General features: G+C 30.9%; 1 protein-coding gene across 1 annotated transcript in view; it reads right to left on the bottom strand.

Moving 5' to 3' along the window:
• LOC106691761 (protein turtle) overlaps positions 1-9,631 on the bottom strand; it is a gene marked incomplete at its 5' end in the record, with an annotated part of 53,335 nt that extends 43,704 nt beyond the window's left edge. The window contains 2 exon segments of the mRNA XM_014437637.3: positions 7,618-7,757; positions 9,504-9,631. Of these exon segments, the coding sequence (XP_014293123.1) occupies positions 7,618-7,757; positions 9,504-9,585 (222 nt within the window).
• Positions 9,632-15,045: the final 5,414 nt, after the last annotated feature.

Below are 15,045 nucleotides of genomic sequence, written 5' to 3'. Positions count from 1 at the left end.
TTATGTCTATTCTTTTACTTTGTTATATTACTTTAGTTGTTTGTATCTTTTTTAGCCCTGATGAAGCCCTGCAAAGTGGGGCAAAACATTGGCTCACATTAAATACTTTAATTACTATTTGAGTTTTTTTTTTTTTTTTTTACCACACAGACCATCTTCCTGTTTACTTTTTTTTTTTTTGCTGTAAACCTTTAAGATTTGTCTTTTAAGCCTTGTTTTATTTTTTTGTTTTAAGCATTTCTATTATACAATCAGAAATAAAAGGATTTAGTGAATGACATAATTTCTTCCTTATTAAAAAACAATAGTTTATTTAATATCATCAGCAACGTTTCGGGAGATTTCCCCCATCTTCAGGCTGTTAACAAAAACTATATATTACATATAACTTTCTCCTATTAGTCATTCTTGCTAATACATTACAATATTATTGTCATTTAATTAGTAAAATTTGCTACTGGTCATACATTTTAGGAGAATAATTACCTTTCTCTAATTATTAATTATTATTAATGGTAATTATTCTCCTAAAATGTATGACCAGTAGCAAATTTTACTAATTAAATGACAATAATATTGTAATATATTAGCAAGAATGACTAATAGGAGAAAGTTATATGTAATATATAGTTTTTGTTAACAGCCTGAAGATGGGGGAAATCTCCCGAAACGTTGCTGATGATATTAAATAAACTATTGTTTTTTAATAAGGAAGAAATTATGTCATTCACTAAATCCTTTTAATTCTATAAGACTCTTCCAGCATAAAGGATTATTAAATTTACAATCAGAAATGTAATTAATTGATTCTATATAATTGTAGAGAAGCTTATTTAATAAAATATTGTTAAATTATCAGAAGAGAAGGACACAGTATCCCCGAAACAGCCAAGATTTGAATTAAGTTCAATTATGTTTTATTTTTTGACCTAAAGGTTAGATAGGGGAGTAAAAAAGTTAATTAAATAGCGAAGGATAGCTAGTAAAACAAAATATTGTTAATAATTCAATATTTTCTCAGATTCATATATACTTTTTGATATATTAAATTTATCAATATGGTAAAAGTAAAATCACTAATTGCATATTTGTCAATAAATATTGTAAAAAATACCCTAATGAATTCCTGAAGGTGTGATGCAATAACAGACGTAAACTTTGTTATAAGATGCAATAAGGATGCAACATGACTTTGTATAAAATAGAATTTTCGTTATTCCTCTTAATTAGATTTTTTATTATATTAATGTATTTATTTTAGAAATTATCTACAAGTAAAATATTTTGAACAGCGGTGTGGTTCAGTGGTAAGACACTGTGCTACTCACTCAAAGCTACTGACGACTCAAGACCCGGGTTCGAATCCAGCTGTGACAGATAGTTATTTATTCCGTTACCATAGCTTTAAGCCAATCCAGTAGATTCAGGAGCCCTCTGGGTCCAACTAGTCTCATTAAGTGGGTAACCTTAATTGGGGAAAAATCTGGCGGTTGAGCGTGATCTTGAAAAAAAAAAATCAATTCTTTGAATAACCGTTTTTGAAGAACAGTACTTCCTTACCCCTGGCTCTTCATGGATTCTAGCAGTTCATATGATTATTATTAGTTTTTTTTTATCTAATAGAATTTGCTAATTTTTATCATATATTCAATACAGAAAAATAGACATTAGATCAGTATCAAAGGTCATAAGGGAAACATGAGAGTGTATTTTAGATTACATTTCACTACTGATGGTTTTGGTAATATCTGATATTCCATTTTATTATATATACATAATAAAATGTAATTATATATGTATTTTTTTAATGCTAAATTTTGGCACATCTAGCAGCTCCTTTTCAATCAAATATGCTGGTAAAAAAGAATTTGAGATAAATGTTCAGGGAGGATGACTTCGTTTTTCAGCATTTGTTTTAATAAGAGAATATGACAAATTGACACCTCCTTTTCTATCCAGGCTCAGTTACTGTTTACATTTTGACAAAAAGTTCAGTTCGGAGTTCTTCCTGAAGATAATGTTTTCGATACGTTTTTCATTCCTGACCAACAAACCCTTTATTTTTGAGAGGTTATTTAAAATGTTTGCTTAGTCCTAGCTGTTTATCAACTGAGATAATTTTTCTTGGGACTTTATTATCTTATTTAAAGTCCCCATAAACAACTTTATGTAAAATTGCATTTAAAAAAAAAAATTTAATAGAAGTTTCATAGTTAACTAAGTTGCTAAAAGAGAATTAAGGTTAATAAACAAAATAGTGACATTTTTACATTATGTTTTTAATTGAGACTAAAAATGAAATATAAAAGCCACAAGAAATATTACCTCAGTTAATAAAAAGCTGGGACTAAATAAAAATTTCGAATAAACAACGGAATTTGAATAACTGAAATTGTTAATCAGTATTCAGTATTACTGATTAACAATTTCGATCCAATACAAATACTTCCTTTCAAAACATTGTTCAACTAATTGGATAGAATAATTATTTCCAAAATATTTATAACTACAACTAAAATAGGTCATCATTAATTTATATTTTTAAAATTTGATACTAAAAAAATTGGTAAAAATACTGGGATATATATTTAAGTTATTTTAAATACTCATATGACATGAGGTCCTGGACAATAAAGTATAGTTAATTCCAGAAATATTTAGCAAGATTATTAATGGACCTCATTTATTTTAATAAAATGTCTGTACCAGATTAAGAGACAATTAATTTTATTGGGCATTTAATTAAAAAACATTAATAAAGTAAGATTAAGATCTAATTAATTAAAAAAATAAATTAATATTTTTTAGATTTTTCCATAATATTAAAATAAATCCTGATTTTTGTTAGTTTTTTATTTTATTTTTAAAGGAACTCAATGCACTTATTTTGAATAAGAAAATATTTTTGATTTTAAAATTACATCCATAAAATAAATATTTAACTTTAGTTGAGTAGTTAATTTTAATGATATTCATTTTTATTTATTAAATATCAATAAAAATTATTTAAGAAAAAACCTTATAGACCAAATTAAGGTCCACCTTATTTTAGTATAAAATTAAATGATAATAACAAAAATTTATCACAGTTTTATTCTATATCTATATTTTACATTTTTGTAAAATCATTTTGGCTTATTTTTTTGGCCATTTTCATGGCCGTCAACATATAAAAATATTTTCATATATGCTATTTGTAAAAGTTTATTCAAAATTTTTATTGCTGGGACTTTTCATTAACTGAGGTAATATTTCTTGTGGTTTTTATATTTTATTTTGAGTCTCAATAAAAAACATAATGTAAAAATGTCACTATTTTGTTTATTAACCTTAATTCTCTTTTAGCAACTTAGTTAACTATGAAACTTCTATTAATTTTTTTTTTAAATACAATTTTACATAAAGTTGTTTATGGGGACTTTAAATAAGATAATAAAGTCCCAAGAAAAATTATCTCAGTTGATAAACAGCTAGGACTAAGCAAACATTTTAAATAACCTCTCAAAAATAAAGGGTTTGTTGGTCAGGAATGAAGAACGTATCGAAAACATTATCTTCAGGAAAAACTCTGAACTGAACTTTTTGTCAAAATGTAAACAGTAACTGAGCCCGCATAGAAAAGGAGGTGTCAATTTGTCATATTCTCTTATTAAAACAAACAATGAAAAACGAAGTCGTCCTCCCTGAACATTTATCTCTAATTCTTTTTCTGAACCACAACATGAAGGAAAATGTTCACTAACCTTTGATTGATTCTATGGTTACCTATCCAATTTGACTGATTAATATTATTTCCTGGATTATAATGTATGTATGTAGTGCCGATTACACATCTAAGTACCTACCTAAGCACCTCTTCAATTTATTGGTACCAAAGTTAAAAAGGAGTGATATATAATACAATACTCGTTGATAGTCATTTGCTTTTAAAATAGGTATCTATGCTCCTATTGTACTTTAGTACTATGTTCCTAGGTAGTTAATGCAGCTAATGTATTTTATGAATAGATTGAAGTTTTGCTTTGTAACTACTGAAATACCTACCTACTCCTCTTTTATTATATTGGTAGCTTAATACAACTTTTGTTTTAAAAATAAATAAGTACATGAAAAAAAGTAAAAATATAAATAATAACTTAACGTCCGAAGCGAAACCCAAATTGTAAACACCCTCAAAGAATGCCAATTTATTGGGCTTCTGTTTGTAGAATCAATGTGATTTGAGGAAACAAATTCTATCACTAAGTAACTGAATGTAATGAACATATTCAAAAAATTCTGTCTGTGAATAAAGTGATCGTTCGAGATCCGAATCTGGCAAGTGACCTTGTCATACACACCTCTATCACAAATATTTACAGGAGTAGTATGTTTAAATATTTTAACATGTTGATTAGAGAGGAGATGAAAATGGCCAATCGAATAAGCCAAACAGTTAAAAAGAATAAGACAAAAATAAAATGTAGATATAGAATAAAACTGTGATTTATTAAATAAATCAAAAATTCGTATCCATTTCTGTCTCAACACTTTATTTTTCCCAGTCCAACGTTTCGGCCATTCTAGCCATCTTCAAGGACATCTTCAATACAATTTCTTCCTCACATTAATTTAAAGTTTCTTTTGCAGGCTATTCTGCCCAGGTCATTTTCTTTATTATAAGTTAAAAAGCCTATTTATTTAAAATTTAATATTATTAACAATAAATTTTCCTCTATAAGATTATCAGATATTCATATAAATGGTTTGTTATATGGTGGTGTATTAATTGTTGATAATCTTATAGAGGAAAGTTAAATGTTAATGATATTAAATTTTAAATAAATAGGCTTTTTAACTTATAATAAAGAAAATGACCTGGGCAGAACAGCCTGCAAAAGAAACTTTAAATTAATGTGAGGAAGAAATTGTATTGAAGATGTCCTTGAAGATGGCTAGAATGGCCGAAACGTTGGACTGGGAAAAATAAAGTGTTGAGACAGAAATGGATACGAATTTTTGATTTATTTAATAAATAATTACCTTGTCTCAAGAATTTGAAATAATATAATTAAAGTAAAACTGTGATGTTTTTGTTATTACTATATTATTTTGTACTAAAATAATGTGGTTTAAATAATAAGGATTAGGGCTAGTTGCACCAACCTCTGGTAAAACTAAGATTTAGGTAGCTTAGATTTGTCTAAGAGTGTAATAAAACTCTGTAACTTAGCTACCTGTTTCTGGTCAACAGTTTCATTACCAACGTTACCTGAAACTGAGATAACTGCCAAACTAAGCAATTCCTATCGCTAATGTTAACAATTTTTTGTCCAATTAAATTTAAAAATAGTTGAAAAAATTTTTCATCCGACCACTGTAAAAAATGATTTGGTCGATAATGGAATACTTTTTTTTTTTTCATTATTGCCTGAGCAACTAATTCTATGAAGTCTTCGTTATCTATCAAATCGTCTATCTAGATCAAATACATTTTATTGAATTTGGAATGAAGTGAAATTATAAAATACACTTTGCTAGAAAAGAGACCCAACTGGAACTATGGATGGTTTCTTGTATGGTTACCTGTTTAAACATAGATTTACTCTAAATCTCAGCTTAACTGGCAATCATTGGCTCCTTTACCAAATTTAGTTAAGAAATAGTTGTTTGAACTGTGATAGTACAATTGGCCCTTGGTGTCATTCAAAGGTTTTTTTTTTATATTTAATAAATAAATATTTATTTTAATAATACTTATTTAATAAATTACGATTCTATTATAAAAGCATTTTACAATAGTTTACAACCCATTTTGTAAATACTGATGTGATCGATCTGAAATAATTGTTAAAACAAATTATATTTCTACTTAGCCAAATAAAGTTTTTAGAAAAAAAAAAAAAATAAAAATAAAAAATAAATGGTCTGTTGCATGTTATACATGAAAACGAATTTTCTAAATAATACAATGCTAATCTTTAAGCATGTGCCAGCCAAGTCATGAGTTGGTTTGACTAATACATTCGGTTTTGACGGGGCTCTTCACCCTTGCCCCCTGGTGGCGTCGAGTACACTTCGGCTGCCGCATTGCCAGTGTACTAGGAAACAAGTAAATAAGGACTACATAGATAGGTCACTGTCCAGTAGTAGATTTATCAAATTATAGTTTACTGAGATCCATTTTTTATGGTCAGAAACTGTCATGCACTATAATTACTATTACAGAATAGAGAATAGTTCTCGGGAAAGGAAAAATATTGAGGGATTGTAAGTTAGTGTGTTATTGATCAGTAGAAATATGGTGATGTCAAAATGAACAATATGTTCTTACATAATTATTTATTTTAAGAAAGAGAGTAAAAGATCTACTTAAAGTTGCCTGTTTAATGATAGGAATTAAAATGGCAAATATAAAAAAAATAGCATTAGGTATTAAATGTTGTCCATAGATACACATCAAAAAAACAGAATAAATAAATAGATATACTCTGAGAGAGTTCTACGTACGATCAAGATCATTTATGACCCCACAATGATGAAGGAAACCCATGTCTTTAACGTTATCAAGTAAGAATTAAAAGAAGCTGTTGAACCAAGAAATGCTTTACCAATAAATAGTTGAAGGTAAAATTAGGCATATTCGGGAATTGTACATTCACATATGCTCAGAATAAAGGGACCTTCCCCTAAAGGAAAAGAGGAATATATGTGATATACAGAAGGCAGTAGAATTATTTCCAAGGCACAGATCTGACCTGGAATTAATCCTAACAATATGGTGCATAGAAAGTATGAATGTACTTTTGTATAACACCTACACACAACAACAAGAAAAAAAAATAATCAACTTTGAGATTTTAAATTATTATTATTATTATGATAATGGACGATGGATGAAAAGGTTAGAATTTTTATTTTTGTTTTAGCAAGTAAAAGTTAAGTAGCTCAGTAAGGTACTGTGCTATTATCTCACAGGCCCCTGTAATCTAGGAGTTACAAGAAAATAAAAATTGTGAGATTGAACGGATATTTTTTATTATAAGGTCTGTTGATTTTATATTTTTTCTCAATCTTGAGAGATTTCCTTGGATTTCTATTAATATTAACTTAATTTTTGGGCCGCCACTAGCTCAGTGGTTAAGACACAGTCTTACCAATTTGATGTCTATTAGCGGTTTCGGTTCGAATCGTGTTGACTTTTTTCATTGAGTGGTGGTCCCACAAAATGAAAAACAAATTGATCCCCAACCATGGTTAGGCAGTATAGGACTCCAATGGGAAGGAGTCTTGGCCGAAAAAGAAAAAAAAAAATTATATATATATTCAACAATGAGCTTTTAGTAATGGTATCTCCTATAAAGAAGCTTAATGGTCTATGTAACTTTGTATAATGAATCATGATTAATTTTTTTTCAATGTCATCTCAGTATAATCAAAAGCAATTTTTCTTGTTATTATGATAATTCGTGATTCATATAGTTATAGGAACATGAGTGTAAAGTCAGTCAGAATAGTATGAAAGCGTAGAGAATCTAGGAAGAGATAGAGGAAAGTTAGGTAAGCCACCAGGGCGGCAGCTAAAACACAATGCACGGTAGAGAGAGATAATAAGTATAGTGTGTCGTGTCTGCCTACCATTTCGCCTACCTTCTTCTCCCACTGGAGTACGTACGGGACGGGGTGGTCCGCTGGGAAGTCCACTTGGCAGTTGAACACGACCGACTCCCCCAGTATTGCAGTGATGTGCACTGCATCCTGATGCCCGCTCCAACCTCCTGTGTAACAATGGGATAATTTTAGAGGTATATAATAAATAGATAAATGTTTATAACAATATGAAATAAAAAAAAAAAGATGCGTTAATGATTTCCTAGCCGGTTATAGCAGCTATCCTTAGCGACACCCCTGGCTGAAATACGAATTTATTTATTCATTATTTTATTTTTACCAATTTCATACGAAATACCAAGTGAAGCGCCAGTGTCTGGTATCGTAACCGAAGAGGCTCCGCGAGAGGATCGGTAAGATCCTAAATCTGTGGAAAAAGATATTGCGGCAATACTCGATAGAAGAGTGGAATGGACGGTGGGTGGCAAGCGAAAATATCATTACTTTGAGAAGATCCTTACAGACCCTAACAGGTCTAGGAGGTTCCGAGTAAAGCTGCAGATCTTCGAATAGAACTGTGTGAAGCATGCCTTCAACCAAATTGCCAAACACACTTTACTTTTAGTTGGCTGGTTGGGTTTGAGTGGACTGTATAATTGAAAAAAATAGATATGATTAAATGAAATAAAATTCTATTGTTTATGTAACAAGTGGTGTAGGGGGTGACCGAAAGAAAACATCTATGATTAGATGGTTAGTAAAATTTTGAATGACTAGGCTATGGAAAATGTAGATCTAAAATTGGGGTGGTTGACGACGATGTGGATGTCAATTATAGCTAGATGGACTTACTCCATGGTTCTTTCTTCCCTCCACATTCTTATGCTTCTCTCCCCTCTGCTTCTGAGAACAACTCCAGGAGTTCTACTCACTCATGGTAGATTCTTGATGAGATACAAAAAGAAAGAATGAACTGCTTTTACCAGAAGACAAGATGACTCTCTTCTCATTAGTCTGGGTTGTTTCTCTTGTCACAGAGAGGGCTGGAGGTGGCAAGCTTTTGTTGCTAGCCACATGGGCGCTGGTATTGCCTTTCTGATGGGCCCTCCCCCAATTCAATTCAGACCATGGCGCTAGTATTGCCTACATTATGGCAGCCTTTCCAATTCAACCTTCCAGTTGCCGTAGATTACTCGGAACAAGAGGACTATCCCTTCTTCAGAGAGTTCATTTGCGGATGGGAGGAGGAAGTGGGCCTTGCACTTCACGTTGAGAAGAACTTCACCACCCGGCATCGGTGATCCACCGTAAGAAGAAAATGCATACGCATTTTGAGACTAGAAGAACTGGAGGATACATGACCGATGATGATACCTGACGGATCCCGGACCAGGAAGCCGCTCTTCCATGCGCTGGGCTACACCACAGTTTAAATGCTCCAATAAATTAAATGGACCCCCCAGATTAATTGTAAATAATTATAAAATAAAATAAATTATTAATCATTGGGAGCATTGGCATGCGCAAGCCCGGCGCACTACCCAACAGCTGCCACACCCCGTTTGCCAGAAATGGCTAAGAAGGACGAAAAAAAAAAAAAAGCCACGCCCATGGAGTTCTTCATGAGGACTGCCTTTTTTTGCTACACTTTTGTAGGCAGTTTAGTTCTCCTTTACACTCCTTCCTCCAGTACAGAGAGAATGCTCACTAGAAACTAGTGAGGCTTTGTTATGATCTCAGAGGCAGTGCGTTCATAGATTTATTGTTTTTACGTTATCTTTAATTGATTCAACTACAAAATAATAATAAATAAAAAATAACAAAGAAACATACGCAAAGAAAAAAAAAAACTTGATAAGTAAATGAAATGTAATATCAATATTAACTATATAATATGTATGGTGCATATATACCTATATACTCACTGTGTATAGTGGCAATGAAGACGATACTGAAGGCAACAGCTAACTGGCGTTGGAGTCTCGGCATGCCCATCCCTCTCTTTCCATAGTCACTGCCCGCCCCCTCCCACCATCGCTGTCTGTAAGCAAAAAAAATAGTATATGTAAATATCATGTATAGTATATTTATAAATTTAAAAATAATATTAATGAAATATTTCGAAATAAAACCTCCATTCTCTCTAAAATCAGTTAATTACGGACCAATCAACGTCTCGCCAATTCAGGCATGACGAAGACTGAAAAACGTAATACTACATAAATGATGAACATGAGGTAGCAAACCTCACACCAAGAGTATAAAAGTCCGACAAAATATTTTACACCACTTTAAGAGGCTGAGAGTAGTATTTCATCATAGCAACTTCAAGTCAGAAGGGACACAAGTTCGTATCCTGCTTGGGCAGGTAGAGTTGCAACTGTGGCTGGAACATAGTAAAGCCAAAAAAAAATATTTTTTTTTTTTTTTTCATTTGGCTCTTGTAGATCTTTGGCCGAGCGAACCAGCCTTTTCCACGCTTGCCTATCTTGGGCTACTGTTTTCCAGTTTGCTACATGCAGCACTTTTGCATCTTTGTTGATTCTGTCAATCCATCTAGTTCTCTTGCCAATTATACTGGCATTCATATAATTCTGATATCAATCCTTCTATTATAACTTCCCTAACCATCAAAAGCTTCTGGTTTCTAACCTTACTTCTTCTTCTATTCCTGACAATCCTCCGAAGCGCCTGAAAAGAAGATGTCCTCGAGACCTCCTTGTGTAGAAATATGATTAGAGTGCTACCACTAGGTAGTTTCTCTATATGCCTATATCACTCTATTTTTATATTACATCAAATTTACTTAATGTGTTTTTATGTAAATACAGTTGTAAATTGCAATAAATAAATACAAAAAAAAAAAGTTTCAACTAAAGCTAATTTTTTCCCAACTCTGCTGGTAGGCAATAATACAAACTTCATGAGACAGATTTTATTTTATTAAATGTGAAATCGGAATGATTTTATTAAAATTTTTAATTATTTCTCCTTCTGTTACATGTTTCTATTATTTTATCAAACGCCATTTCGCAAGCAGTGCTCTGAAGTAAATGAAAATATAAATTTAATTATAAACTACAAAGCGATACCTCTGGGTAATTGATTGTCAACTGTTTTCTCGTTAAAATATAGAAGCTCAGTTCTTTCACAGCCATATCTATATTACTTTATTAAAAGTTATTTATTTATTTTGCATTTGAAAATTAAAATTTAATTACTTATTTTAATAGTATTTTTACTGAAATATCTTTTTTTTCCGTCCTAAAGTAATTATTTTAAATATGTATGATATTGCTCCTTTTGCATTTTTATAGTTAGATTACTATCTGCTTACTTTTATGATGAAAAACTAAATTTAAAAACTTTTGTTGATGAAAGTTTGTTTAATTAATATTTTTTTTAACAGTTATAACAAATCAAACGAAAATATGAAATTGCACTAGAGACTTCTGAACCGGACATGGGCAGAATCAAATAAAAAAAATTATCTAGTTTGGTTTGATTAATCATTTGAACTTAAAGTCGGTTGCAACAATCTTTGGTAAAACTAAGATTAGCATAACTTAAAGTACAAGAGCCGGGAAGATAAAAAGGCAATTATCTCACTCTAATTCTCGATTATTTTAATGAAAACTATGTATAATTACTAGTCAAAATGAAGTCTACCAAGTATAGGTAGGGAAAATAAAAAATGGCGGCTGTTTCAAAACTTTAAAAAAACATTAATTTTTAATTTTTTTAAATTTCTCTATATCTTTAAAACTACAAACAATAGAAAACCTAGGAGAGCATCATTTAAAGAAGAGTGAATTTGCTAAAATATGAGCCCTAATAGAGCTATTTACGTCCAATAGTTCTCGAGGCATAGCTTTTTAAAAAGCAACATTTCGTAAAAATCTACTGAAAAATTAGTAGTTAGTTAAAATAATTTTGAGAAATATATATCTCAGGAACTATGTGACGTACAGATGTCTATTAGCACTCAAATTAAAGCTGGTTTAATGGACTATAAAGAAGTTTATGACCTTTACCTTCTTTGGAATAGTAGTTTTCATGATATTTGCTAAAATAAATTGATTTATAGTTGTTCGGACATAAGTTTGATTTATGAAAAACTTTATTTCTGGAACCATTGGACGTACAGATGTCTGCCAGCGCTCAAATTAAAGCTAGTTAAATTTAGTATAAAATAGTTAATTATTAGATTTATTTTTTATTAATATAGTTTTTTGAGAGTGGTTTAGTTTCTTTTTAAAACAATTTTGATCCTTTTTCTCTCAACTTTATTCTTTTTTAAACATCCGACGTTTCGACCACTCAGGTCATTCTCAAGGATTCCTTATTTTGTTTTCATTTTTTTTCTCTTTAAAATTCTTAAATGCCGGCTAATTGCCTTTGTCCCAATAAATTCTTCTATTAAATTATTTCCTAGATTTAAAACTTTTATTAACCACTTTTATGTTCATTTACAAACTCCAAACAGAACCTACCTTCAACAGGTTAGGACACTACCTGGACACTACTAACCTGTTGAAGGTAGGTTCTGTTTGGAGTTTGTAAATGAACATAAAAGTGGTTAATAAAAGTTTTAAGGAATCCTTGAGAATGACCTGAGAGGTCGAAACGTCGGATGTTAAAAAAGAATAAAGCTGAGAGAAAAAGGATCAAAATTGTTTTAAAAAGATAGTTAATTATGTTTATCTTTGTAGGAGTAGTAGTTTTTGTGATATTTGACAAAATAAACTCACAAAATGTTAATTTCTAGTTGTTCTTATATGTCTGCCAACACTCAAAATAAAGGAAATTTAACTTACTATAAAGTAGTTTATGATACTCATCTTCGTAGAGGTCGTAGTTTTTATGATGAATATAATCACATATGAATATAAATTTGTCCGAACAACTATAAATTAATTTATTTTAGCAAATTTTAAGTAAACTAATACTCCTACGAAGATAAACATCAAACTACTGTACAGCTCATTAAACTAGCTTTAATTTGAGTGCTAATAGACATCTATACGTCAAATGGTTTTTGAGATATAGATTTTTCAAAATAAATTCACTAACTACTTATCTTTCAGTACGTCCCATACATTTTTACGGCCATTGTAGGCCATGACTATGCAAACAATAAAGTCGCGCCAATATAACTTTCTTATTGACCGATCCTCATGATCCACAAAATATATATTAGGGGTATTCATGATGTTGTGTTAAATGTTAAATGTTTTGCCATGTTAAATGTTATAACTATAAGATTGTGAGCAGCCCTATTTGAAGTCATGTTAAACGTTAAATGCATAAGAGCCCCTAGCGGATTTTCTCAGCAACTTGTTGTATAAACCTTTATGTTTATAACCTTCCTTCCAGACCCTCATGTTATTGTTTACTTCAGTTTTGATTTAAGTTATTAATTACAACATGCCTAGAGTGAGTGAAAAGTGGAATTTGTGTGAAAGTTTAGCTTATGAAATGAAATGAAAAAATAACTTTATTCTGGGACATATGTCCCCTAAGAATAATTACATGGTTCATATAGTGAGATTTTTATCTGGCGAGCGTTTACAAATTTTCATATAGTAGAATGAAATTACATTGTTTTTTTTCTCAAATGTATCATTAAAATTATCTACTCTATTATCTATATACCTATAACAGGGACATGAATACCACAAACACACGAAAGAACTGAGCTGTCACAACAACAACAATGGCGGCGATCTCAACTGGTCTATTGTGTGATGTCATTCTCGATTTAACAGACCAAGTAACAGACTCTCAGCCATGTTAAATGTTATTTCGTTTTACCACGGTAAAAGAAGGCAATTTTTTTCGATTTAACATGAGTTTTTCCATTTAACACGCTTTAACATGTTAAACCAAAGATCATGAATACCCCTATTATTAACAGTCAAGAAAAAAAATCTATATATATATTTCTTATCTTCATTCTTGATAAAAATATAGTCAATTTTGAGAAGTGCTGCCTCATCTCGCTTCATGACCAGTACCAGACAGTGCTGAGGTTCGTGCGACCGGTACAGCTCATTGGAGCTAGTCGTGACTCCAGGTCCATAATTAGTACGGGGACATTGATCGACTGATTTGGAGGTTCAAGATGGATTCCATAACCACTTGACCTCAGTCGTCGGATCGTTACCAAGGGAATTCCAACATTGTCAAGGAATGAATGCTTTAGTCGGGAAATAACAAAAAGTCAATGGAAGTGTATTCTGCAAAACCTCCTTATAGAGGTTTTAGAGTTCCGCAAACATGGTGGAAATTTTTTTGTGTCCTTTATTGAGAGGCGTCTTTAGATTAATAAGTTTTGTTAAAATTTGAATTCAAACCAACTGATATATTCTTTGAAATGATAGATTATAACTGACTGTAAAGGAGATGATGGTGGTAGGAGTTAAAAAGGAACAAAAAATAGTTTTCAAGGCTAAAAAAGTGGTAAAAAAACTAAAATGTACTTTCTTATCTGTGTGATTCAGCCCTGCAAAGTGAGGCGAAACGTCAGCAAATAAATAGTTAAAAACTACCGCACCTCCGACCATCTAAATATTTTTGTATATCTTTTTTCTATATTTCTAGAAATTTACAACTGCAGTTAATTGATTAAGGTAAAAATGCAATAAGGAAGTATGATAAAAGTGATATGAAAGATTTGTAAAGTCTCTACCCATTAGTAGCATATAAATAACCTTTCTACATTATAATAACTCGAGGCCATCTTCTTTTTAAGCGTCTCGAATTATCAGGGATAATAGAGAAAGCATATGTAACATAGAGGAGCTGTATCCTATCCTAAACAGGAACTCCAAACTAAAACCAGAAACAACTGTTCTTATATTTAAAACAATTCTTAGGCCACTGCTGATGTACGGCTGTGAAGTCTGGGGAGCGACATACTTCACGAAAAGGAAAAAAACTACAATCTTTTGAAAATAAAGTCCTAAGAATAACAGTTAATGCTCCTTGGTTCATAAGAAATAGCCAATTGCATCGCGAATTACATAAGGAGTCAATAGAGGATTACATAAAAAAATGGTTCATGAAGTTCCATTCCCAGTTGGCTACAGTTAAGGAGCAGTGACCTACAACCTGGGAAACCCAACCTCAATCTGAAGACTGAAGCCCAAATTGCTGCAGGGCATTATGTTATAAATTTTAATAAATATAAAATTAATTTATAGTCACACTAGCTCTATTTTACTTATTATTATTACTCATTTTTTTTTTCTCTTTTCTTCTATCATCCCTTTTACAAATTAACTCGTTTCTTTTTACTATTAGAGGTCAATTGTTTGTTTTATTTAAGTTTACCAATATCATTATTTTTTGTTGTTAATTTTACTTTCCTCTTTTATTAAGAAGCATTATTCTTATCTATTTACTTTATTTTTTGTTGCTTTTAATAATAACATTGTATACGGTTAGAGGTGT

Source organism: Halyomorpha halys, unplaced genomic scaffold (assembly GCF_000696795.3).
Source record: "Halyomorpha halys isolate HHAL.00 unplaced genomic scaffold, Hhal_1.1 Scaffold2930.1, whole genome shotgun sequence".
NCBI classification, from domain to species: Eukaryota; Metazoa; Arthropoda; class Insecta; order Hemiptera; family Pentatomidae; genus Halyomorpha; species Halyomorpha halys.
Note: the sequence above shows the minus strand (reverse complement) of the source record. Positions and strands in the feature narration are given on the sequence as shown.